At 42.7% G+C, this 24,164-nt stretch overlaps 1 protein-coding gene across 4 annotated transcripts in view; it reads left to right on the top strand.

The window, feature by feature from the left end:
- The window catches only part of LOC118379745 (LIM domain-binding protein 2), a 112,488-nt gene that overhangs the window by 65,935 nt on the left and 22,389 nt on the right, over positions 1-24,164 (top strand). For all 4 annotated transcript variants that reach the window (XM_052511675.1, XM_052511678.1, XM_052511673.1 and 1 more), the window contains exons 3-5: positions 9,071-9,243; positions 19,541-19,663; positions 22,390-22,473. In XM_052511675.1, coding sequence (XP_052367635.1) covers positions 9,071-9,243; positions 19,541-19,663; positions 22,390-22,473 — 380 coding nt within the window. The remainder of the gene's footprint in view (positions 1-9,070; positions 9,244-19,540; positions 19,664-22,389; positions 22,474-24,164) is intronic.

Below are 24,164 nucleotides of genomic sequence, written 5' to 3' on the forward strand. Positions count from 1 at the left end.
GCCCTTTATTCAACCATGAGATCCCAATGATATGAATAAGGGAGACTGAAATCTAGGATATAGCATGCTCACACTACAGTCCCTCTGTGCAGGGTTATATACAGTATGTGTTGCACAGTGGACTTCACCTTTCTCCTTTCCAGCAACTCCCATCCCGCTCACTACCTTAAGACCATCCCTCTCACCACCTTAAGACCATCCCTCTCACCACCTTAAGACCATCCCTCTCACCACCTTAAGACCATCCCTCTCACCACCTTAAGACCATCCCTCTCACCACCTTAAGACCATCCCTCTCACCACCTTAAGACCATCCCTCTCACCACCTTAAGACCATCCCTCTCACCACCTTAATACCATCCCTCTCACCACCTTAATACCATCCCTCTCACCACCTTAAGACCATTCCTCTCACCACCTTAAGACCATCCCTCTCACCACCTTAATACCATCCCTCTCACCACCTTCAGACCATTCCTCTCATCACCTTAAGACCATCCCTCTCACCACCTTAATACCATCCCTCTCACCACCTTAATACCATCCCTCTCACCACCTTAAGACCATTCCTCTCACCACCTTAAGACCATCCCTCTCACCACCTTAATACCATTCCTCTCACCACCTTCAGACCATTCCTCTCACCACCTTCAGACCATTCCTCTCACCACCTTAAGACCATTCCTCTCACCACCTTAAGACCATTCCTCTCACCACCTTCAGACCATTCCTCTCCCCACCTTAAGACCATCCCTCTCACCACCTTAATACCATTCCTCTCACCACCTTCAGACCATCCCTCTCACCACCTTAAGACCATTCCTCTCACCACCTTAAGACCATCCCTCTCACCATCTTAATGCCATTCCTCTCACCACCTTCAGACCATTCCTCTTACCACCTTAAGACAATTCCTCTCACCACCTTCAGACCATTCCTCTCACCACCTTCAGACCATTCCTCTCACCACCTTCAGACCATTCCTCTCACCACCTTCAGACCTTTCCTCTCACCACCTTCAGACCATTCCTCTCACCACCTTAAGACCATTCCTCTCACCACCTTAAGACCATTCCTCTCACCACCTTAAGACCATTCCTCTCACCACCTTAAGACCATTCCTCTCACCACCTTAAGACCATTCCTCTCACCACCTTAAGACCATTCCTCTCACCACCTTAAGACCATTCCTCTCACCACCTTCAGACCATTCCTCTCACCACCTTCAGACCATTCCTCTCACCACCTTCAGACCATTCCTCTCACCATCTTAATGCCATTCCTCTCACCACCTTCAGACCATTCCTCTCACCAACTTAAGACCATTCCTCTCACCACCTTCAGACCATTCCTCTCACCAACTTAAGACCATTCCTCTCACCACCTTCAGACCATTCCTCTCACCAACTTAAGACCATTCCTCTCACCATCTTAATGCCATTCCTCTCACCACCTTCAGACCATTCCTCTCACCAACTTAAGACCATTCCTCTCACCACCTTCCGCACATCCCTCTCACCGTTTTCAGCACATCCCTCTCACCATTTTCAGCACATCCCTCTCACCAGCATACAGTACTCCCACAGACACACATACACCCAGAGACGCACATACACCCCCCTTCTAGTAGAAAGCCAGCCAACGGCCCCCTTCCAGACAACCCTCGTTCTGCTCCGAGCCCAAACTGTTTCTCTCACGTCTTGTTGGCTCAGGATCCTGGCAGCGGTCCTGGGGACTAACTCACGGGGGGAACAATCCCACAAAGTGGCATGAATTAATGTGTCTAATTAACATGCCGTTAATTATTTGTAAATTGCGTGTTTGGGTACACATTACTTGAGAGACATATGTTGCTCGTCATGTTCACCCAAACAAGCGGCAGCTAATCCTATCTCTCGTGTGCCCGCCTCTGAAGATGGGCCAATCAACTTGGTGATAAAAAAGAGAGATTTGAGAGAGCTAGAGCGATGAGAGAGAGAGAGAGAGCAAGAGCGATGAGAGAGAGAGAGAGAGCAAGAGCGACGAGAGAGAGAGAGAGAGAGAGAGAGAGAGAGAGAGAGAGAGAGAGAGAGAGAGAGAGAGAGAGAGAGAGAGGAAATGTTTCAAAATCAATGAGTGTTTATTTGTGAGCTTGAGGTTTCCGTCACTGTAGTGGTGTTAATTGTAAGAGGTCATCATTTGAATAACCTTGAGGCTCGTAAAGACTCTCGCCATGTCCCTGATCCATTCATTTTGTATCGAACCAAAAAATAAATTTGCACACACCTATACCTTCTCTCTCTCTCACACACACACACACACACATTCTAGCTCTGTTACCATCCACAACTCCACCAAACCCAAATATATTAGCTTCAGATTAGAGGTCGACCGATTAATCGGAATGACCGATTAATTCGGGCCGATTTCACGTTTTCATAACAATCGGATATCGGTATTTTTGGACAATTAAAATTATTGTTTTTTTGTTTACACCTTTATTTAATCTTTATTTAACTAGGCAAGTCAGTTAAGAACACATTCTTATTTTCAATGACGGCCTAGGAATGGTGGGTTAACTGCCTCGTTCAGAGGCAGAACGACAGATTTTTACTTTGTCAGCTCGGGGATTCAATCTTGCAACCTTATAGTTAACTAGTCCAACGCTCTAACGACCTGCCTCTCATTGCACTCCACGAGGAGGCTGCCTGTTACGCGAATGCAGTAAGCCAAGGTAAGTTGCTAGCTAGCATTAAACTTATCTTATAAAAAACAATCAATCAATCATAATCACTAGTTAACTACACATGGTTGATGATATTACTAGTTTATCTAGCGTGTCCTGTGTTGCATATAATCAATGCGGTGCGTATCGTTGCTCCAATGTGTACCTAACCATAAACATCAATGCCTTTCTTAAAATCAATAAACAGAAGTATTCATTTTTAAACCTGCATATTTAGCTAAAAGAAATCCAGGTTAGCAGGCAATATTAACCAGGCAAAATTGTGTCACTACTCTTGCGTTCATTGCACGCAGAGTCAGTGTATATGCAACAGTTTGGGCCGCCTAATTTGCCAGAATTTTACGTAATTATGACATAACATTGAAGGTTGTGCAATGTAACAGGAATATTTAGACTTATGGATGCTACCGGTTAGATAAAATACAGAACGCTTCCGTATTTCACTGAAAGAATAAACGTCTTGTTTTCGAGATGATAGTTTCCGGATTCGACCATATTAATGACCTAAGGCTCGTATTTCTGTGTGTTATCATGTTATAACTAAGTCTATGATTTGATAGAGCAGTCTGACTGAGCGATGGTAGGCAGCAGCAGGCTCGTAAGCATTCATTCAAACAGCACTTTCGTGCGCTTGCCAGCAGCTGTTTATGACTTCAAGCCTATCAACTCCCGAGATTAGGCTGATGTAACCGATGTGAAATGGCTAGCTAGTTAGCGGGGTGCGCACTAATAGCGTTTCAAATGTCTCTCGCTCTGAGACTTGGAGTGGTTGTTCCCCCGCGGCTTTTGTGGAACGATGGGTAGTTTTGTAAATGTTAGTTAGATTACTTGTTGGTTATTGATTGCCCCCCATCTAGCTTCAGAGTTTGTTCTGTTAGGTGACCTAAACTGGGATATGCTTAACACCCCGGCAGTCCTACAATCTAAGCTAGATGCCCTCAATCTCACACAAATCATCAAGGAACCCACCAGGTACAACCCTAACTCTGTAAGCAAGGGCACCCTCATAGACGTCATCCTGACCAACTGGCCCTCCAAATACACCTCCGCTGTCTTCAACCAGGATCTCAGCGACCACTGCCTCATTGCCTGTACCCGCTACGGTGCCGCAGTCAAACGACCACCCCTCATCACTGTCAAACGCTCCCTAAAACACTTCTGTGAGCAGGCCTTTCTAATCGACCTGGCCCGGGTATCCTGGAAGGACATTGACCTCATCCCGTCAGTTGAGGATGCCTGGTCATTCTTTAAGAGTAACTTCCTCACCATTTTAGATAAGCATTCTCCGTTCAAAAAATGCAGAACTAAGAACAGATACAGCCCTTGGTTCACTCCAGACCTGACTGCCCTCGACCAGCACAAAAACATCCTGTGGCGGACTGCAATAGCATCGAACAGTCCCCGCGATATGCAACTGTTCAGGGAAGTCAGGAACCAATACACGCAGTCAGTCAGGAAAGCTAAGGCCAGCTTCTTCAGGCAGAAGTTTGCATCCTGTAGCTCCAACTCCAAAAAGTTCTGGGACACTGTGAAGTCCATGGAGAACAAGAGCACCTCCTCCCATCTGCCCACTGCACTGAGGCTAGGGAACACGGTCACCACCGACAAATCCATGATTATCGAAAACTTCAACAAGCATTTCTCAACGGCTGGCCATGCCTTCCGCCTGGCTACTCCTACCTCGGCCAACAGCTCCGGCCCCCCCGCAGCTCCTCGCCCAAGCCTCTCCAGGTTCTCCTTTACCCAAATCCAGATAGCAGATGTTCTGAAAGAGCTGCAAAACCTGGACCCGTATAAATCAGCTGGGCTTGACAATCTGGACCCTCTATTCCTGAAAAAATCCGCCGCCATTGTCGCAACCCCTATTACCAGCCTGTTCAACCTCTCTTTCATATCGTCTGAGATCCCCAAGGATTGGAAAGCTGCCGCAGTCATCCCCCTCTTCAAAGGGGGAGACACCCTGGACCCAAACTGTTACAGACCTATATCCATTCTGCCCTGCCTATTTAAGGTCTTCGAAAGCCAAGTCTACAAACAGGTCACTGACCATCTCGAATCCTAAACGACATCATAACCACCATCGATAAAATACAGTACTGTGCAGCCGTCTTCATCGACCTTGCCAAGGCTTTCGACTCTGTCAATCACAATATTCTTATCGGCAGACTCAGTAGCCTCGGTCTTTCGGATGACTGCCTTGCCTGGTTCACCAATTACTTTGCAGACAGAGTTCAGTGTGTCAAATCGGAGGGCATGCTGTCCGGTCCTCTGGCAGTCTCTATGGGGGTGCCACAGGGTTCAATTCTCGGGCCGACTCTTTTCTCCGTATATATCAATGATGTTGGTCTTGCTGCGGGCGATTCCCTGATCCACCTCTACGCAGACGACACCATTCTATATCCTTTCGGCCCGTCATTGGACACTGTGCTAGCTAACCTCCAAACAAGCTTCAATGCCATACAACACTCCTTCCGTGGCCTCCAACTGCTCTTAAACGCTAGTAAAACCAAATGCATGCTTTTCAACCGATCGCTGCCTGCACCCGCATGCCCAACTAGCATCACCACACTGGATGGTTCCGACCTTGAATATGTGGACACCTATAAGTACCTAGGTATTCCGCAACGAAGCCTCCTTCACTCACGCTGCCAAGCTTACCCTAGTAAAACTGACTATCCTACCGATCCTCGACTTTGGCGATGTCATCTACAAAATCGCTTCCAACACTCTACTCAGCAAACTGGATGCAGTTTATCACAGTGCCATCCGTTTTGTCACTAAAGCACCTTATACTACCCACCACTGCGACTTGTATGCTCTAGTCGGCTGGCCCTCGCTACATATTCGTCGCCAGACCCACTGGCTCCAGGTCATCTACAAGGCCATGCTAGGTAAAGCTCCGCTTTATCTCAGTTCACTGGTCACGATGGCAACACCCATCCGTAGCACGCGCTCCAGCAGGTGTATCTCACTGATCATCCCTAAAGCCAACACCTCATTCGGCCGCCTTTCGTTCCAGTACTCTGCTGCCTGTGACTGGAACGAATTGCAAAAATCGCTGAAGTTGGAGACTTTTATCTCCCTCACCAACTTCAAACATCAGCTATCTGAGCAGCTAACCGATCGCTGCAGCTGTACATAATCTATTGGTAAATAGCCCACCCATTTTCACCTACCTCATCCCCACAGTTTTTATTTATTTACTTTTCTGCTCTTTTGCACACCAATATCTCTACCTGTACATGATCATCTGATCATTTATCACTCCAGTGTTAATCTGCAATATTGTAATTATTCGCCTACCTCCTCATGCCTTTTGCACACATTGTATATAGACTCCCCTTTTTTTCTACTGTGTTATTGACTTGTTAATTGTTTACTCCATGTGTAACTCTGTGTTGTCTGTTCACACTGCTATGCTTTATCTTGGCCAGGTTGCAGTTGCAGATGAGAACTTGTTCTCAACTAGCCTACCTGGTTAAATAAAGGTGAAATAAAAAATAAAATAAACAAATTACTGCATTGTTGGAACTCGAAGCACAAGCATTTCGCTACACTCGCATTAACATCTGCTAACCATGTGTATGTGACAAATAAAATTTGATTTGCTTCGAGGGTGGCTGTTGTCGTTGTGTTCCTGGTTCGAGCTCAGGTAGGAGCGAGGAGAGGGACGGAAGCTATACTGTTACACTGGCAATACTAAAGTGCCTATAAGAACATCCAATAGTCAAAGGTTAATGAAATACAAATGGTATAGAGAGAAATAGTCCTATAATTCCTAGAATAACTACAACCTAAAACTTCTTACCTGGGACTATTGAAGACTCATGTTAAAAGGAACCATCAGCTTTCATATGTTCTCATGTTCTGAGCAAGGAACTTAAACGTTAGCTTTCTTAAATGGCACATATTGCACTTTTACTTTCTTCTCCAACACTTTGTTTTTGCATTATTTAAACCAAATTGAACATGGTTTATTATTTATTTGAGGCTAAATTGATTTTATTGATGTATTATATTAAGTTAAAATAAGTGTTAATTCAGTATTGTTGTAATTGTCATTATTACAAATAATGATTAATCGGTATCGGCTTTCTTTGTGGTCCTCGAGTAATCGGTATCGGTATTGGCTTTGAAAAATCATAATCGGTCGACCTCTACTTCAGATGCTTTGGATCTCTTTGCACTCCGCCTAAAAAAATATGAAGGGGAAACATTGGACTATGGAGCTTGAAATGGTAAACTGTTTACCACGCCTGCCATTACACGCTCTATCAGTGTGTCTTTGGTGGGGTGTGCAGTGTTATTTTGTGGGATATGTTTTGGTTGAGGCTCCTCATGCAAACCTTCTACTGAAGCCTCTGGGTAGGTAATGTGTGCTAGAAACATATCTGGGTATCTCTCTTTCCTACATCTCCCATCTCCTCTCATCTCCTCCCTCTCTCTCCCTCTACCTCTCTCTCCCTTCTCCTCTCTCTCCCACCTCCTTTCTCTTCCACCTCCTTTTTCTCCCATCTCCTCTCATCTCCTCTCTCTCCCTCTCCATCCCTTCTCCTCTCTCTCCCACCTCCTTTCTCTCCCATGTCCTCTCTCTCCCACCTCCTCTCTCACCCTCTACCTCTCTCTCCCATCTCCTCTCTCTCCCTCTACCTCTCTCCCATCTCTTCTCTCTCCCTCTACCTCTCTCACCAGTCTCCCCTCTCTCGCCCTCTACCTCTCTCCCATCTCTTCTAGCTCCCTCTACCTCTCTCTAACATCTCTCTCTCCTATCTCCTCTCTCTCCCTCTACCTCTCTCCCATCTCCTCTCTCCACCTGTTCCTCTCTCTCCCATTGCCTCTCTCTCCCTCTACCTCTCATTTACACACACAGCGACTTGGGGCTGCAGCTCTTTCCCTCCCTCCCTCCCTCCCTCCCTCCCTCCCTCCCTCCCTCCCTCCCTCCCTCCCTCCCTCCCTCCCTCCCTCCCTCCCTCCCTCCCCCTCCCTCTTCCAGCCACTGCTCACGCTCCTTCTTCCTCCCTCCTTTCCCTCTCTCCCTTCCTCCCTCCATCCTCCAGCCACGGCTCACACACTGCCAAACATTTTATATCTTTATTTAGTCATGCCCGATATTATTGAATTTGAAAAAACATGCCAGTCACGGGTACTTCCTTTCCCTCTCTCCCACTCCCTCTCTCTCTCTCTCTCTCTCTCTCTCTCTCTCTCTCTCTCTGCAGTGTCATAACCTCAGGAGCCTCAGCCACTACTGTCTTTGGGGGACATTTCTAAATGAAGTTTTATTTCCCTAGCTTTGCTCCCTCTGGGGAACAGAGTAACATAATTCCACACAACAGAGTGAAGATTTGACAGAGAGAAAATGCAGAGTATCACAAGCTTGTTTCACAGAGGGAGAGAGAGTAGGATGATAGATTTCCAACATGCAGGGCTTTTTTTGATTCAAAAGTGGTTCAGATTCTTCTCTTTCTTAGTCTTTTTGGTCTTTTTTCTCTTTTCCAAAATGTCTGCTTTGGAACCCAAACCCAAATAAGAACTCATATTTTGCTATTCTCCTTTCCAACATGGCTGCTTCGAACATAAACACAAACAAGTATTTACAGTATACTTTATTGTAGATACATTGTCTCCTTTCCTTGTTACACATTCACTTCTCAGACAAGCTGATAATGTGATGAAGAGATATAGTTTTGTGATATCGTGATGAAGAGATATCCTGTCAGTTTTGCATACTCACAGTGTATCCTAAAGCATCGTCCTTTCATATCCTGCATTATATTCCTTTAAACAGAGAACTAGTTGACAGAGAACAGAGGGAAGAGAAGAAAGGAAGCCTGAGGGCAAAAGACACTGACATATTTCTTCCTCCTGTGCTCTCTCTCTCTCTCTTTCTCTTGTTTTTGTCAAACTCTAAATCCACGCCGTTCCTGCGCTTTGAGTTCTTTTAGCATTCTCTAGTAAACATTTAAGCTTTCCTGTAGTTTTCTCACCAGACTGTCAAACAAGTAAAGGAACCTGTATTTTGCAAAACAAATGTTTTGTTACTGTGTGGACACTGCACAACTAGACAAAGGAAAGCAGATCAGTAATGACTAAAACCAGTTAGCATACATGGTGTAACACTGTCCATTCACCTATAGGTCTTTGTCAGGTACCTACACGTTTTCATAGATCATGGTTATCCTACAAAAGCTAGTTTGTTAAAAACTCAAGTCTACAAATGAATCAATTACTTGATGAGCGAATTATGTATTTGTCCTCTTTTTCCCTCTTTTAAATTGGACAGACCCTTCACTACTTTAGTCTCATATTTCAACTATAAATAATACATTTCTTTTTTCTTTTTCTCAGCTATCGGACGAACGCTCATCCCGCGCTACTTCAGCACAGTGTTTGAGGGCGGAGTCACTGACCTGTACTACATCCTTAAACACTCCAAGGAGTCTTTCCACAACTCCTGCATCACTGTGGACTGTGATCAGTGCACCATGGTCACCCAGTATGGGAAACCAATGTTTACAAAGGTAAGGTCTGTAATCCTAACCCAGGGGCTGCCGCTGATTGGCTGAATACCCAGGGCGCGGGGTGGTTGGAGTTGTCAACAAAGCAGCAGGACAGAAATATAATGCCACGTTTTTTGAACTACCGGTAGTTTCTTTGAGAAGATATATAAAGCGATCTGTGCATTTGAACAACAGTATAAATACACCTATTTCACTTTTGCAACCACTGCTGCACATGCTGCCACTGTTTTTAACAGATTAGATTATACTATTTAGAACAAGCAGCCAGCTCATGAACGAACGAGTTCACCAGGGAGAATGGTCGTCACTTGTTACCATAGCTACAAAGTCATAAAGCCCACCTATTTCTACAATTTCTCTTCTTAAAAAGTGATTTTAAACATAACCTTAACCCTGACATTAACCAAACTGTTAACCTTTTGCCTAACCCTCACCTTAAATGTTGTTTTCATGACCTTTTACAATATAGATATTGACTTTGTGGAAACCCTGGAAACCAGGGAGAACGCAATAAGCATTCAGATACAATAAGTGAAAACACATGATTTAACTCGGGATAGCTAGCTAGGATAGTATCACAAAGCATGGTGTGCTAGCCAGTTAACTTTCATAACTTCATATTTCCGAGTTAGTCAGATATTAGTTTAGAAAGACTTGAAATTGGCATGGGAGCTAACTAGCTAGCAAGATACTAGCTGTCAAAGGTAGATAACTGGTTAATTTGACCAAAAATTATTTCAAAATATTTCTCAATGTTTCTCAAAATAACTGTAGCTGGCTAATTATTTTGATCAACCTTTGTGATGCTGTTTTGGTCCACACAACATGTTGCCTTGTCACCTACAATAGAACATTATGAACAACATGGTGGTAAACAAAATTGGCAATGCTTTTTTGTCCTACCAGATACGCAATAAGAAGGTTCTAGCTTGTGTATCCCTCCCACCTTTGACTCTTGTTGGTTGCAGTTGTCCGGTTTATCAGGTCCCAGGCTTCCATGGCTGTTATGATTATTTATTCCCAAGTTAATTATAATTAGCTTTTTGCTTTAGCACCATCTGTACCTGATAGAGCAGATAATAATAATAATAATATAATAATATATGCCATTTAGCAGACGCTTTTATCCAAAGCGACTTACAGTCATGTGTGCATACATTCTACGTATGGGTGGTCCCGGGAATCGAACCCACTACCCTGGCGTTACAAGCGCCATGCTCTACCAACTGAGCTACAGAAGGACCACAGGATCTAGTCTCAAGTGCGGAAAAAAGCCGTCCGGCACGAGAGAATCATTGGGAGGAGACTAAAGCAGACCCAGAAGTTCTGACTGAGCAGACGCACATTTGAGTGCCTAAGGACGGTCCATTCACTTTGTACGGTTCTAATTTATGCTATGGTATCGTGCAATTTCATTGGGGCAACTCCCCTCATAGCAAAAAAGTCCAAGCAATGTTGGCATGGCATGTGCACCCACGGAGGTGGAGCTGCTGCTGCTGGCAGTCACTGAGGGGCAGAGTAGTAAGTAACTACAGCTTGTTTTGAACAATATATTTTTGAAACAGGAAAATGTACACATTTACCGCACTTTTATGAGAATTTAAACATAATCCATAATCCATGAATTATATAATATACAGTAAAAAGGTAAATAAATTACCAATTTAAAAATATACATTTTTTATTTCACCTTTATTTAACCAGGTAGGCTAGTTGAGAACAAGTTCTGATTTGCAATTGCGATCTGGCCAAGATAAAGCATAGCAGTGTGAACAGACAACAACGCAGAGTTACACATGGAGTAAACAATAAACAAGTCAATAACATAGTAGAAAAAAATAATCTATATACATTGTGTGCAAAAGGCATGAGGAGGTAGGCAATAAATAGGCCATAGGAGTGAATCATTACAATTGAGCAGATTAACACTGGAGTGATAAATGATCAGATGAACATGTGCAGGTAGAGATACTGGTGTGCAAAAGAGCAGAAAAGTAAATAAAATAAAGACAGTATGGGGATGAGGTAGGTAAATTGGGTGGGTTATATACCGATGGACTATGTACAGCTGCAGCGATCGGTTAGCTGCTCAGATAGCAGATGTTTAAAGTTGGTGAGGGAGATAAAAGTCTCCAACTTCAGAGATTTTTGCAATTCGTTCCAGTCGCAGGCAGCAGAGAACTGGAAGGAAAGGCGGCCAAATGAGGTTTTGGCTTTAGGGATGATCAGTGAGATACACCTGCTGGAGCGCGTGCTAAGGGTGGGTGTTGCCATCGTGACCAGTGAACTGAGATAAGGCAGAGTTTTACCTAGCATAGACCTGTAGATGACCTGGAGCCAGTGGGTCTGGCAACGAACATGTAGCGAGGGCCAGCCGACTAGAGCATACAGGTCGCAGTGGTGGGTGGTGTAAGGTGCTTTAGTAACAAAACAGTTGGCACTGTGATAAACTGCATCCAGTTTGCTGAGTAGAGTATTGGAAGCTATTTTGTAGATGACATCGCCGAAGTCGAGGATCGGTAGGATAGTCAGTTTTACTCGGGTAAGTTTTGCGGCGTGAGTGAAGGAGGCTTTGTTGCGAAATAGAAAGCCGGCTCTAGATTTGATTTTGGATTGGAGATGTTTGATATGAGTCTGGAAGGAGAGTTTGCAGTCTAGCCAGGCACCTAGGTATTTATAGATGTCCACATATTCAAGGTCGGAACCAGCCAGGTGGTGATGCTAGTCGGGCGTGCGGGTGCAGGCAGCGATCGGTTGAAAAGCATGCATTTGGTTTTACTAGCGTTTAAGAGCAGTAGGAGGCCACGGAAGGATTGTTGTATGGCATTGAAGCTCGTTTGAAGGTTAGATTGCACAGTGTCCAAGGAAGGGCCAGAAGTATACAGAATGGTGTCGTCTGCGTAGAGGTGGATCATGGAATCGCCCGCAGCAAGACCAACATCATTGATATATACAAAGAAAAGAGACGTCCCGAGAATTGAACCCTGTGGCACCCCCATAGAGACTGCCAGAGGACCGGACAACATGCCCTCCGATTTGACACACTGAACTCTGTCTGCAAAGTAGTTGGTGAACCAGGCAAGGCAGTCATTAGAAAAACCTAGGCTACTGAGTCGGCCGATAAGAATATGGTGATTGACAGAGTCGAAAGCCTTGGCCAGGTCGATGAAGACGGCTGCACAGTACTGTATTTTATCGATGGCGGTTATGATATCGTTTAATACATTGAGCGTGACAGGTAGCCTAGTGGTGAGCCACTGTCATGCTGGAGGATGTTGCAGGCAGCAGAACGTTCTCCACGGCGTCTCCAGACTCTGTCACATGTGCTCAGTGTGAACCTGCTTTCATCTGTGAAGAGCACAGGGCGCCAGTGGCGAATTTGCCAATCTTGGTGTTCTCTGGCAAATGCCAAACGTCCTGCATGGTGTTGGGCTGTAAGCTGTAACCCCCACCTGTGGACGTCGGGCCCTCATACCACCCTCATGGAGTCTGTTTCTGACCGTTTGAGCAGACACATGCACATTTTTGGCCTGATGGAGGTCATTTTGCAGGGCTCTGGCAGTGCTCCTCCTGCTCCTCCTTCCTACGGCCTCCTTCGCGTCTCCTGATGTACTGGCCTGTCTCCTGGTAGCGCCTCCATGCTCTGGACACGCTGACAGACACAGCAAACCTTCTTGCCACAGCTCGCATTGATGTTCCATCCTGGATGAACTGCACTACCTGAGCCACTTGTGTGGGTTGTAGACTCATTCAAAAGTGACCAAAACGTCAGCCAGAAAGCATAGGAACTGAGAAGTCGTCTTAGGTCACCACCTGCAGAACCACTCCTTTATTGGGGGTGTCTTGCTAATTGCCTATAATTTACACCTGTTGTCTATTCCATTTGCACAACAGCATGTGAAATTTAGTGTCAATCAGTGTTGCTTCCTAAGTGGAAAGTTTGATTTCACAGAAGTGTGATTGACTTGGAGTTACATTGTGTTGTTTAAGTGTTCCCTTTATTTTTTTGAGCAGTGTATATATATATATATATATATATATATATATATATATATATATATATATATATCAGTGTACATAATTGTAAAGGCAGGACACTGTAAAGTCCATTATCCTTCTGAGTAAGGGTGTGGGGTTTCCTTTCCCTATATATACTGTATATATATATCAGTGTACATAATTGTAAAAGCAGGACACTGTAAGGTCCATTATCCCTCTGAGTATGAATTAGGATGTTTGAGAAGGTTTGAATCCGAAGAACCTGCCTACTCATAGTTTGAAGTACAATACCAACATACTGTAGTAGGTCAAAGCTGTGTGCTGGAATATCTTGGTAGAGCATGGGTGGAATAGGCATTGTGGTGCTCATGTGAATTTCCTTACTTTTTCAGCTTTAGACCAATGCCTATTCTCACCTATAACATATTTTTTTTCTTTTTAATGTGATTTAAAAATATATATATTTTAATTTCCATGGAAGGTGATTATGTATCATTATTATACAGTTTAACACGTGCTCTCCTTGTGAACCCTCCCAATGTTGTGGGTTTTATTGGTTTCATTTATTGATAAGATCCCAGCTCATAATACTACTGATCATTGCTCAAAGCAAATTGGTGAGAGCAAGGAAACAAAAACTGAAGCAAATATTTACCATGCGATTAAACAATGGAGCTGGCTAGATGACTACAGGAGTGTGAAATATGGATGAGCTGTTCTCAGTGAAAGGGTTTTGAAATATTCTCTCTCGCCAAGGCGAGGTGTGATCGTGAATATATCATATTCATCCACCTCAGTGGAAACGACTTGGGACACACAGAGGGGACAGCCCTGGCGTGTCAGATGAGAGTTGATTTGGAGGTAGTCCATCCGAATGTTCTCTGGGACAACGGTGGTCTACTCTGACATGACAGTGGAGGAGTTGGATGTTCCAGTGGGACGAGGACATCAACAAGTGCATAGAGATGGCGCTATGTCAACTAGCTGGTGTTTGCATTTCAGTACTGTAGGGCAAGGTTTCCCAAACTTCGTCCTGGGGCCCACCCTGGGTGCACGTTTTGTTTTTTTGCACTAGCACTCACAGCTGATTCAAATAATCAAAGCTTGATGATGAATAGGTTATTTGAATCAGCAGTGTAGTGTTAGGACAAAAACCAATGTGCACCCAGGGGGGGCCCCCAAGATTGAGTTTGGAAAACTTTGCCATAGGATGAGGGCAAAATATCTCCGGGAGGCGAACGCCCAATATTCTGATAACTTTAACTTTAGTGGTAACTTTAACCATAACGTCATGAATTGTCTTTTTAACACGTTGATTTTGACAGAGAATTTAAATGTCTGGAAGCGTTTGTTCCAAAATGATTTTGTTCATTCACTCAGTAGTGATTTGACATTTATTTATCTTGCTTGATTAAAATACAATAGCCTAAAACAGTCAATTTGTTGATAACAGACTCATTTAATCACATAGTTTAAAAGCATTTCCTTTTCTTTTGAGCGCTTGCTGCTGCAGGCGGCAAACTGATCTCACAGGATTTCGTATTATTCTGTATGTAAATCCGTGGACACTCCATTTAGAATGGTATGTTTTTGTGGATGTCCATCATCCATTTGGCATGATATGTTATGAATTACTATTCATATGATAAGTTACGAATTGCAGTTTGTATGATATGTTCCAAATGTCAATGTGTAACTATGTTATGAAACTGCAATACGTATGGTATGTTACAAATTCCAATTTGTTGTAACTAACGTTAGCTAGGCTAGGGGTTAGGGTTAAGGTTAGGAGGAAGCTTAAAGGATTAAGGTTAGGGGAAGGGTTAGATAGCATGCTAAGAATTTGCAAAGTAGCTAAACAGTAGTTGTGAAGTTGGTAATTAGCTATAATGCTAAAGTTGATTAGATTTGAACTCGCAACTTTTGGGTTGCTAGACATTCGCATTATACGCACTTCCTTTTTTGTGATTTGGCTTGTTTTTGAGAACCTTTCCCCAGCCTCATTGCACGTTGTACAGTATCAGGGCACGCAGAAGACAAGCTCCAAAAACACCTAAATATGTCCTTTTAGAAATGGACACGCTCTCAGTATAGGGATGTAGGTTGATCCCTGATACTGCACAACGAGCACTGAGGAAGTGAATCGCAGCTGGGATACGTTTCTCAAAAACAAGCCAAAAGTGTCTGGACCCTTCTAAAACAAACCATTTACATAAAAAAATGAGATTATTTCACAAATATGGAAATTCTCCTTTAAGTATCCTTCTGTCTTATGTAACCATACCAAACGTAACATATCATACTAATTTTAGCGCCCCAGATTTTTGTTTACTATGTTACATCTAGTCTATGAGACCAAGTTGGCAAACGTAATGTTATACCCATTTTCAGCCCCTGCCATGACTACTTTTTCCTGTATCAGTATGGCTGTCATTGTGACTTATTCAAGGCTGTATACAATGCAAGGCTGTATACAATGCAAGGCTGTATACAATGCAAGGCTGTATACAATGCAAGGCTGTCATTGTGACCAAAACACCAAGATCGTATGTGATTTTATGAAGTTCACTATCAAATTGAAATATTTATTTCAAGTTTGTATCCATGCCATAAGAGTATATATTTAAAAAAAAAATATATATATATATATATTTAAATCACAAAGCCGAAGAAAATATAGTGCATGTTGGGCGTGTCTCTTAACAGGAGTATCTAGCATTACCTGATTCAGATGGTAAACTGCATTGGAATCTGGTTCTGCAGACTGTCTTTTAAATTTAAAGTGAGGCTCATGCTAGCGAGAATAGCTACAGAAATTCCTTGTGCCCTGAATGAACACTGCATTGAAGCACACACCATGATTTTAAGGCTGGTCCAATTTTACCCACAATACAGTGTTATCATAAAACCTGGCCACCATGTTAGGTGTATACCATACAATCTTATAAAAAAGGGTTCCAAAAGGGTTCTTCGGCTGTCCCCATAGGGGGACCAATTTTGTTCCAGGTAGAAAACGTTTGGGTTCCATGTAGAACCTATTCTCCTATGGGGACAGCCGAAGAACCCTTTTGGAACCCTTTTTTCATTGCAGTGATATTTTCTCAACCAACCACCCCATTCAAGCTTTAACAAAATCAGGAAGGGGAAATTTTGTTAATTAAAATAAATTCCACTAACAGAGCACGTTCCGGGAGCTTCCATCCAAGCTTCTGGCTCTGGAGTGCTGAATCTCAATGAGCTCTCTACCTCACTCCCTCTTCCCTCTCCTCCACCCTCCTCCCTCTTCCCTCTCCTCCTCCCTCCTCCCTCTTCCCTCTCCTCCACCCCCCTCCCTCCATCCCCCCATTCCTTATCCCGTCTGCTTCTCTATTCCAGAGGGAAAAACCCCTGCAATCCCACTGGGAGTAATCTGGATGTGTAAACCCGAAGTATGTGTGCATGTGTGTGTATGTGTGCGTGTGAGGCGGGAGTGTCGGTTTTTGGATGATGGTACCCCCTGCTGTACCCCTATAGTGTCCCAGCACCTCTATTCAACACCCAGCAGGTCCTACTATAGTTTGTTTGAGTTTATTTTATTTTTACAGGGACAGTGCACATTAATCAACTTTTCAGTAAAACTGCCGGTTTTAGCCAGCCGGCTAATTTTCAACCACAGTCCCTGGGCAGGTTATTAAAAACCTGGGCTCTGTGGATATAGCATCGCAGTATCGGGGCCAAGGTCCTTGTTACTGTAGCCCAGTGGGCCCTCGCTACCTGTGGGGACAGAAGAACCAGGTGGGTGCTCTGTGGATGTAGCATCGTAGCATCTGGGATAAAGTCCTTGTTACTGTAGCCCAGTGGACCATCGCTACCTGTGGGGACAGAAGAACCAGGTGGGTGCTCTGTGGATGTAGCATCATAGCATCTGGGCTAAGATCCTTGTTACTGTAGCCCAGTGGACCATCGCTACCTGTGGGGACAGAAGAAAAAAGCCAGCCTAGTTTATCAGGCACTGATTCTATCTCTCTCCTGTTCATTTTAATTTGTTTATTGTGTAAACTGTTTAAGCAAAAGGCAAATTGAATTGATATGGTTGATGAATTGGTACATAATATCAGTGTAATGACGGTATATTACAGCCTAATACAATAAACACTTGACTATAGAATGTATTTCCTGTTATTAACTGTATTACAGCCTAATACATAATGAATGTATGATGTTTTATAATGTAACTACATGTAACAGGTGTCTTATTAATGCTCTATTATGCCCTTATTCATAATGAATCATCTTTCAGTAATATTGATATATAAACCTAATCCATTATGAATAAGGCCTACAGTTGCATCTTATACAGTAGAGAATGATGGGATGCTGTGTTACTCTCAGAATATGTGGTTGAGATCCCTTAGCTAAGCGAATGTGCACAATATTTATTACAGGCATCTTAAATCAATGGGGACCCTCCAAGGGGCCTTACCTTTTTATGGACAGTGTTTTTATTGACCAGGATTTTCATCCGTTGCCCCTACTTTTCGTACGGTCCTGTGAAGTGTCGTGTTGTAAGACTAAAGGTTTTGTTAACAAGCCACTTTAGCCAACCGATATCATAGAGGTGTCGTTTTTAATTGTTTCCATCACATTTTGGCTTGAATTTTTGCTGTACAGTTTATGTACACATATGATATAATATTCATACATTTCTTCTGGACAATATTTCTGTCCATTTAGGGGACCTCTTTTGGCTCAAGTGTACCCCCAGAGGCAAACAACCCGTATCATTTATTAACTCCCATGAAAAGGTTTCATGATGTTTAAAAACATATTTTAGCATGTGTAGGTCTTTGTGTTAATACCAATGGAAGCAATACAGAATTTCACTTAGCTCTGTAGCCAGTATTGTTAAACTCATATTTTTGCACTGTGGCTGGAGGTTAATAGTATGAGAAGCAGCTGGAATGATTTTCAAACTAGAATGAAAGCCCTTTCCATTGTCCATTAAACACTTCTGATAATTAAAAAAAAACATTGCTTCTGTCTAATCCGCATTAATCTATCTAAAAACATACGCATTATCGGCCTGAACAGCATCCCTCCAATGACTAACCGTTAAGCTCGATAACTATCAAAAAGTAGTTCCGACTCTTAATCCCAATATTAAGAATAACTCATGAATACACTATCAAGGCACACAGAAACATCGTCACATTTTAGCCAAGTAGCATAGACTATACTACATCCCCAGAATGCCCTAAATCATATATTCAATGGTAGGAGCTAGTAGAGGAAAAAATATTCCCCTTTTCTCTACTTTTTCTTTTTTTCCATTGTGGCGGAGTGATACCACGTGACCAGGCCTGTATGCCCGCCAGCCTCTTTCTTGTTGATCCTCGGGAGACCATCTGTGCTGGGGGCATTGATTAGAGTGTCTGGTGGGATTACATCTTTTCTGTTGCCATGCCAACTAATCAGCTGATTTTTTTTTGCTGCTCGCTCTATCCCTCCCTCTGGTTGCCACAGCAACGAAACATTGGGAACTGCAAGAACCCTGACAACACTGAATTTGTCTAAGGGGGCGAATGTGTGTGTGTTTTTTCTGGCTCTCTCATACTCGTCCACACACATACACTCTCTCTCTCTCTCTCTTGCACACTCACTCTCTCTCTCTTGCACACTCTACATTTTTCTCTCTTTCTCTCTCTCGCTCTCGCACACTCCTCTGTCTTTTTCTCTCTCTCTCTCCCTCTCTTGCACACTCTCCCTCTCTCTCTTTCTTTCTCTCTCTCTCTCTTAATTGGCAACTCTCTCTGACCCAAAGTTCTTGTGTCTCTGCCGTAAACACACTCCTCTCAACATCATCTTAAAGAGAGTGTGAGGAATGAGAGGAACAAGGACAGAACAGCTGAATAAGGACGGAGTAAATCATAGCCTGCCCAATTCCATACAACTTCAACATATTCCAAAGTGAATGACATCCTGCTGAGTATTAAGAATCGATCCCTGTAATGATTACCCAAATAAACAGACGCCCGCGTGCCAGCTAGCTAAAAATGACTGATCGTAAAAGAAATACATCAATATGGGGAATTATTTTGAAGGTGATGTAAACCGTAGTATACTGTATCCTAAGGGCCTTTTATTTTAAAAGCGCTCTTGAATGAAGCTGAATATTATAGGCCTACATTTGTTACAAAGGTTGTTATGAATGATACTACAAGACTCATAAAGGTGTCATGCCTGTTCTCATGCAGGTGTTATGAATGCCTTATGTATACCCCCTTCAGATAAAGTGTTCCCCATCTTTGTTGTTGGACAGGTATGCACAGAGGGCAGACTGATTCTTGAATTTGCCTTTGACGACCTCATGAGGATCAAGACCTGGCACTTCACCATCCGGCAATACCGAGAACTCATCCCCCGCAGCATCCTGGCCATGCACGTGAGTTGTGTGACATCATCAACATGGGCCGACTGCACGGCGACACAAATGTACCACATAGAGTTGGATAGGTGGTGCTGCCTATGCTGGATAGAGGGTGATGCCTATGCTGGATAGAGGGTGATGCCTATGCTGGATAGGTGGTGCTGCCTATGCTGGATAGCGGGTGATGCCTATGCTGGATAGCGGGTGATGCCTATGCTGGATAGCGGGTGATGCCTATGCTGGATAGCGGGTGATGCCTATGCTGGATAGAGGGTGATGCCTATGCTGGATAGAGGGTGATGCCTATGCTGGATAGAGGGTGATGCCTATGCTGGATAGGTGGTGCTGCCTATGCTGGATAGAGGGTGATGCCTATGCTGGATAGCGGGTGCTGCCTATGCTGGATAGCGGGTGATGCCTATGCTGGATAGAGGGTGATGCCTATGCTGGATAGAGGGTGATGCCTATGCTGGATAGAGGGTGATGCCCATGCTGTCACAGAAGCCATTATGGCAAGATGCAAACATATACCCTCTATCCAACTCTATGTTTTGATATCATCAACATGCGCCAATCACCACCCACACATTTTCCATCCAGGTGTATCCTATTCTCGAATGTTAATGAGAGTCCTCTTCCTCGGGCTCCTAAGTGGCCCAACTCCACCAAGACACTTAGACGCTATTCATAAGCATATGAATTTAAAAGCTATACAAAGCAGTTTGGAAAGTGTCCCAATTTGGAGGGATTTTAAAAACCAATTTATTTGCAGACATCAAAGGAAGGCTTGGATGAAAGAGGACCCTTGCCTGAGCAAAATAAATAACAAGGTCACTTGAATAATCTGTTTAATTCCAGTGTAATGAACATAATAGTCACACGGAGGGAATGGCAGTGAAGTGAGCAACTTATAGGTTGTCATAGTTCCATACGTTATACATAGTATATTATATTCAGTAGTGCACAGTCATACTCTAGTCATACTCTAATATCATGAATATGTTTCCATCAAATACATTCCCTGTCTGTATGTCACCTATCATAACCTAAACACACCTACCTCGAAGTGTGCAACACTGAAACTTTTTCTTCCGCCCTGTGGGCCTAAAGGTGTATTTAAGAAGTAGTTTTCCCTGAATAGCCAGCCTCCTTCTTTTTGCCAAATCTTTATATAAAATTCACACCCGATTAAATTGGCCCCTGTGGGTATTCCCACTAATTTCAGGAGAGTAGGGTATTGTGGGCCTTGGATGGATATTTCACAGGCATACGAGTGATGTGTAAAAGTGAGTTAGCTCTTTTGATCATAGCCTCGACTAATGAAAAGTGTAGAGAGAGTCCGGACTGGAAGTGAGAAGACTGAATTTAGACAGACACAATTGTGCTAGTTCATGTGTGCATGCACATTGCCCCCAGACATTCACAGACAGACATAGACACAAACACATATACACACATGCACATGGATGTATGTGCTCACACGCACACAAACACACACGCACATTTTGCAGGCTTTGTTATAAAATTCTAAACATAATTTTTTTTTTCAAACATTAATTTCTTGTAAAAGCACACATTTTGGATTGGAAAAATACGTGTTGTGGGTATTTCACAGTTTCACCCCACTGGGCAAAAGCTGGTTGAATCAGTGTTGATTTCACATCATTTCATACAAAATATAAAATGTGATGGTGTCAAATCAATGTGGAATTTGTATTTTGTCTCCTTTTTCTCCCCAATTTTGATCTTGTCTCATCGTTGCAACCGCTCAACCGGCTCAGGAGGCAAAGGTCAAGTCATGCGTCCTCCAAAACATGACCCGCCAAACCACGCTTCTTAACAACCGCCCACTTAATCCCGGAAGCCAGCCACACCAATTTGTCAGAGGAAACACTGTTCACCTGATGACCGAGGTCAGCCTGCAGGCTCCCGGCCCACCACAAGGAGTCGCTAGAGCGCAATGAGCCAAGTTAAGCCCCCCCGGCCAAACCCTGCCCTAACCCGAACGACGCTGGGCCAATTGAGCGCCTCTCTATGGGACTCCCGATCACGGCTGGTTGTGATACAGCCTGGGATCTAACCCGGGTCTATAGTGATGCCTCTGGCACAGCGATGCAGTGCCTTAGATTTCTACGCCACTCAGGAGGCCCATTTCATATTTTTTTCACCCAACTTTTAACCTAAATTCAATGAAATTCTGAACTTATTTTTGATTTCACATTCAATTCACGTTAGTCAACCAAATGTAAATCAAAACTAGACGTTGAGCTGACGTCGGCCCAGTGGGACAGTTTTGTGGGTATTTTAAAGGCTAGTGTATTCTGACACTGAATTTTTGAATGGGTATTCAATGTAGTTGTTGATGACCATAGATGAGAAAGTATTTGACATCTCTTGGAGTCACAGGTTCTCACAACACTAAGCTGTAGTCAGGTGGCTTCTTGATATTGATATTTCGTTTCCAATTTCAAATCATACTCGAAGATAAACAGATTTTTAGATGTGTTTTTTTTTACCATCATCCATCTTCCCTGATTTCTCTACACCAAGATTCAACTGGGAATTAGTGTGTTTTTGATTTTGAATGGACGCAGAGCCAGGCTAGGCTTCTCATCTGTCTTTTGTTTTGTCAATACACAGCATTTTCAGACTGAAGACGTCTATTATATAAAAGAGTTCTAACAAATGAATATTAGTAGTTAATATTAATGCAAACTGTATGTTGCCCCCCCAACCCTTAGGCACAAGACCCCCAGGTTCTGGAACAGCTCTCCAAAAACATCACCCGCATGGGGCTGACCAACTTCACCCTCAACTACCTCAGGGTAAGAGCTCTCTGTCTCCTGTTTGTCTTTCTGTATCTGTCTCTCTCTCTGTGTCTGTCTCTCTGTCTCTGTCTCTCACTGTCTCTCGCTGTCTCTGTCTGTGTCCTTCTGTTTATGTCTCTGTCTCTCTCTGTCTGTGTGTGTGTCTGTCTGTGTCTGTCTCTGTCTCTCTCCGGCTGTGTCTGTGTGGGTCTTTCTGTTGCTTTCTGTTGCTCTCTCTCTCTTTTCTCTCTTTTCCTTTCCTTTTCCTCACACACACACACACACACACACACACACACACACACACACACACACACACACACACACACACACACACACACACACACACACACACACACACACACACACACACACAACCCTATTCAGTTCAACAATCACCTTGATATAGGTACCATAGCATACCCTCCACAATTTGTAATTGTTAGGTACCTGAAAATTTATATTTATAAAATGTCAAGATGGAATATACAATATACTGTAATTCCATTCACAGACAGTACTGATAGCTGTCACCATATGTTATTTTACTCTGAATACATAAAACAGTACTGACAGCTATCACAATATGTTATTTAAATCTGAATACATAAAACAGGACTGACAGCTATTACAATATGTTATTTTAATCTGAATACATAAAACAGTACTGACAGCTATCACAATATGTTATTTTAATCTGAATACATAAAACAGTACTGACATCTGTCACAATATGTTATTTTAATCTGAATACATAAAACAGTACTGACAGCTGTCACAATATGTTATTTTAATCTGAATACATAAAACAGTACTGATAGCTGTCACCATGTGTTATTTTAATCTGAATACATAAAACAGTACTGACATCTATCACAATATGTTATTTTAATCTGAATACATAAAACAGTACTGATAGCTATCACAATATGTTATTTAAATCTGAATACATAAAACAGGACTGACAGCTATCACAATATGTTATTTTAATCTGAATACATAAAACAGTACTGACAGCTATCACAATATGTTATTTAAATCTGAATACATAAAACAGGACTGACAGCTATCACAATATGTTATTTTAATCTGAATACATAAAACAGTACTGACAGCTATCACAATATGTTATTTAAATCTGAATACATAAAACAGGACTGACAGCTATTACAATATGTTATTTTAATCTGAATACATAAAACAGTACTGACAGCTATCACAATATGTTATTTTAATCTGAATACATAAAACAGTACTGACAGCTATTACAATATGTTATTTTAATCTGAATACATAAACCAGTACTGACAGCTATCACAATATGTTATTTAAATCTGAATACATAAAACAGGACTGACAGCTATCACAATATGTTATTTAAATCTGAATACATAAAACAGTACTGACAGCTATCACAATATGTTATTTAAATCTGAATACATAAAACAGGACTGACAGCTATCACAATATGTTATTTTAATCTGAATACATAAAACAGTACTGACAGCTATCACAATATGTTATTTAAATCTGAATACATAAAACAGGACTGACAGCTATTACAATATGTTATTTTAATCTGAATACATAAAACAGTACTGACAAACAATATGTTATTTTAATCTGAATACAGTTATTTTAATCTGAATACATAAACCAGTACTGACAGCTATCACAATATGTTATTTAAATCTGAATACATAAAACAG

Source organism: Oncorhynchus keta, chromosome 4, assembly GCF_023373465.1.
Source record: "Oncorhynchus keta strain PuntledgeMale-10-30-2019 chromosome 4, Oket_V2, whole genome shotgun sequence".
NCBI lineage: Eukaryota > Metazoa > Chordata > Actinopteri > Salmoniformes > Salmonidae > Oncorhynchus > Oncorhynchus keta.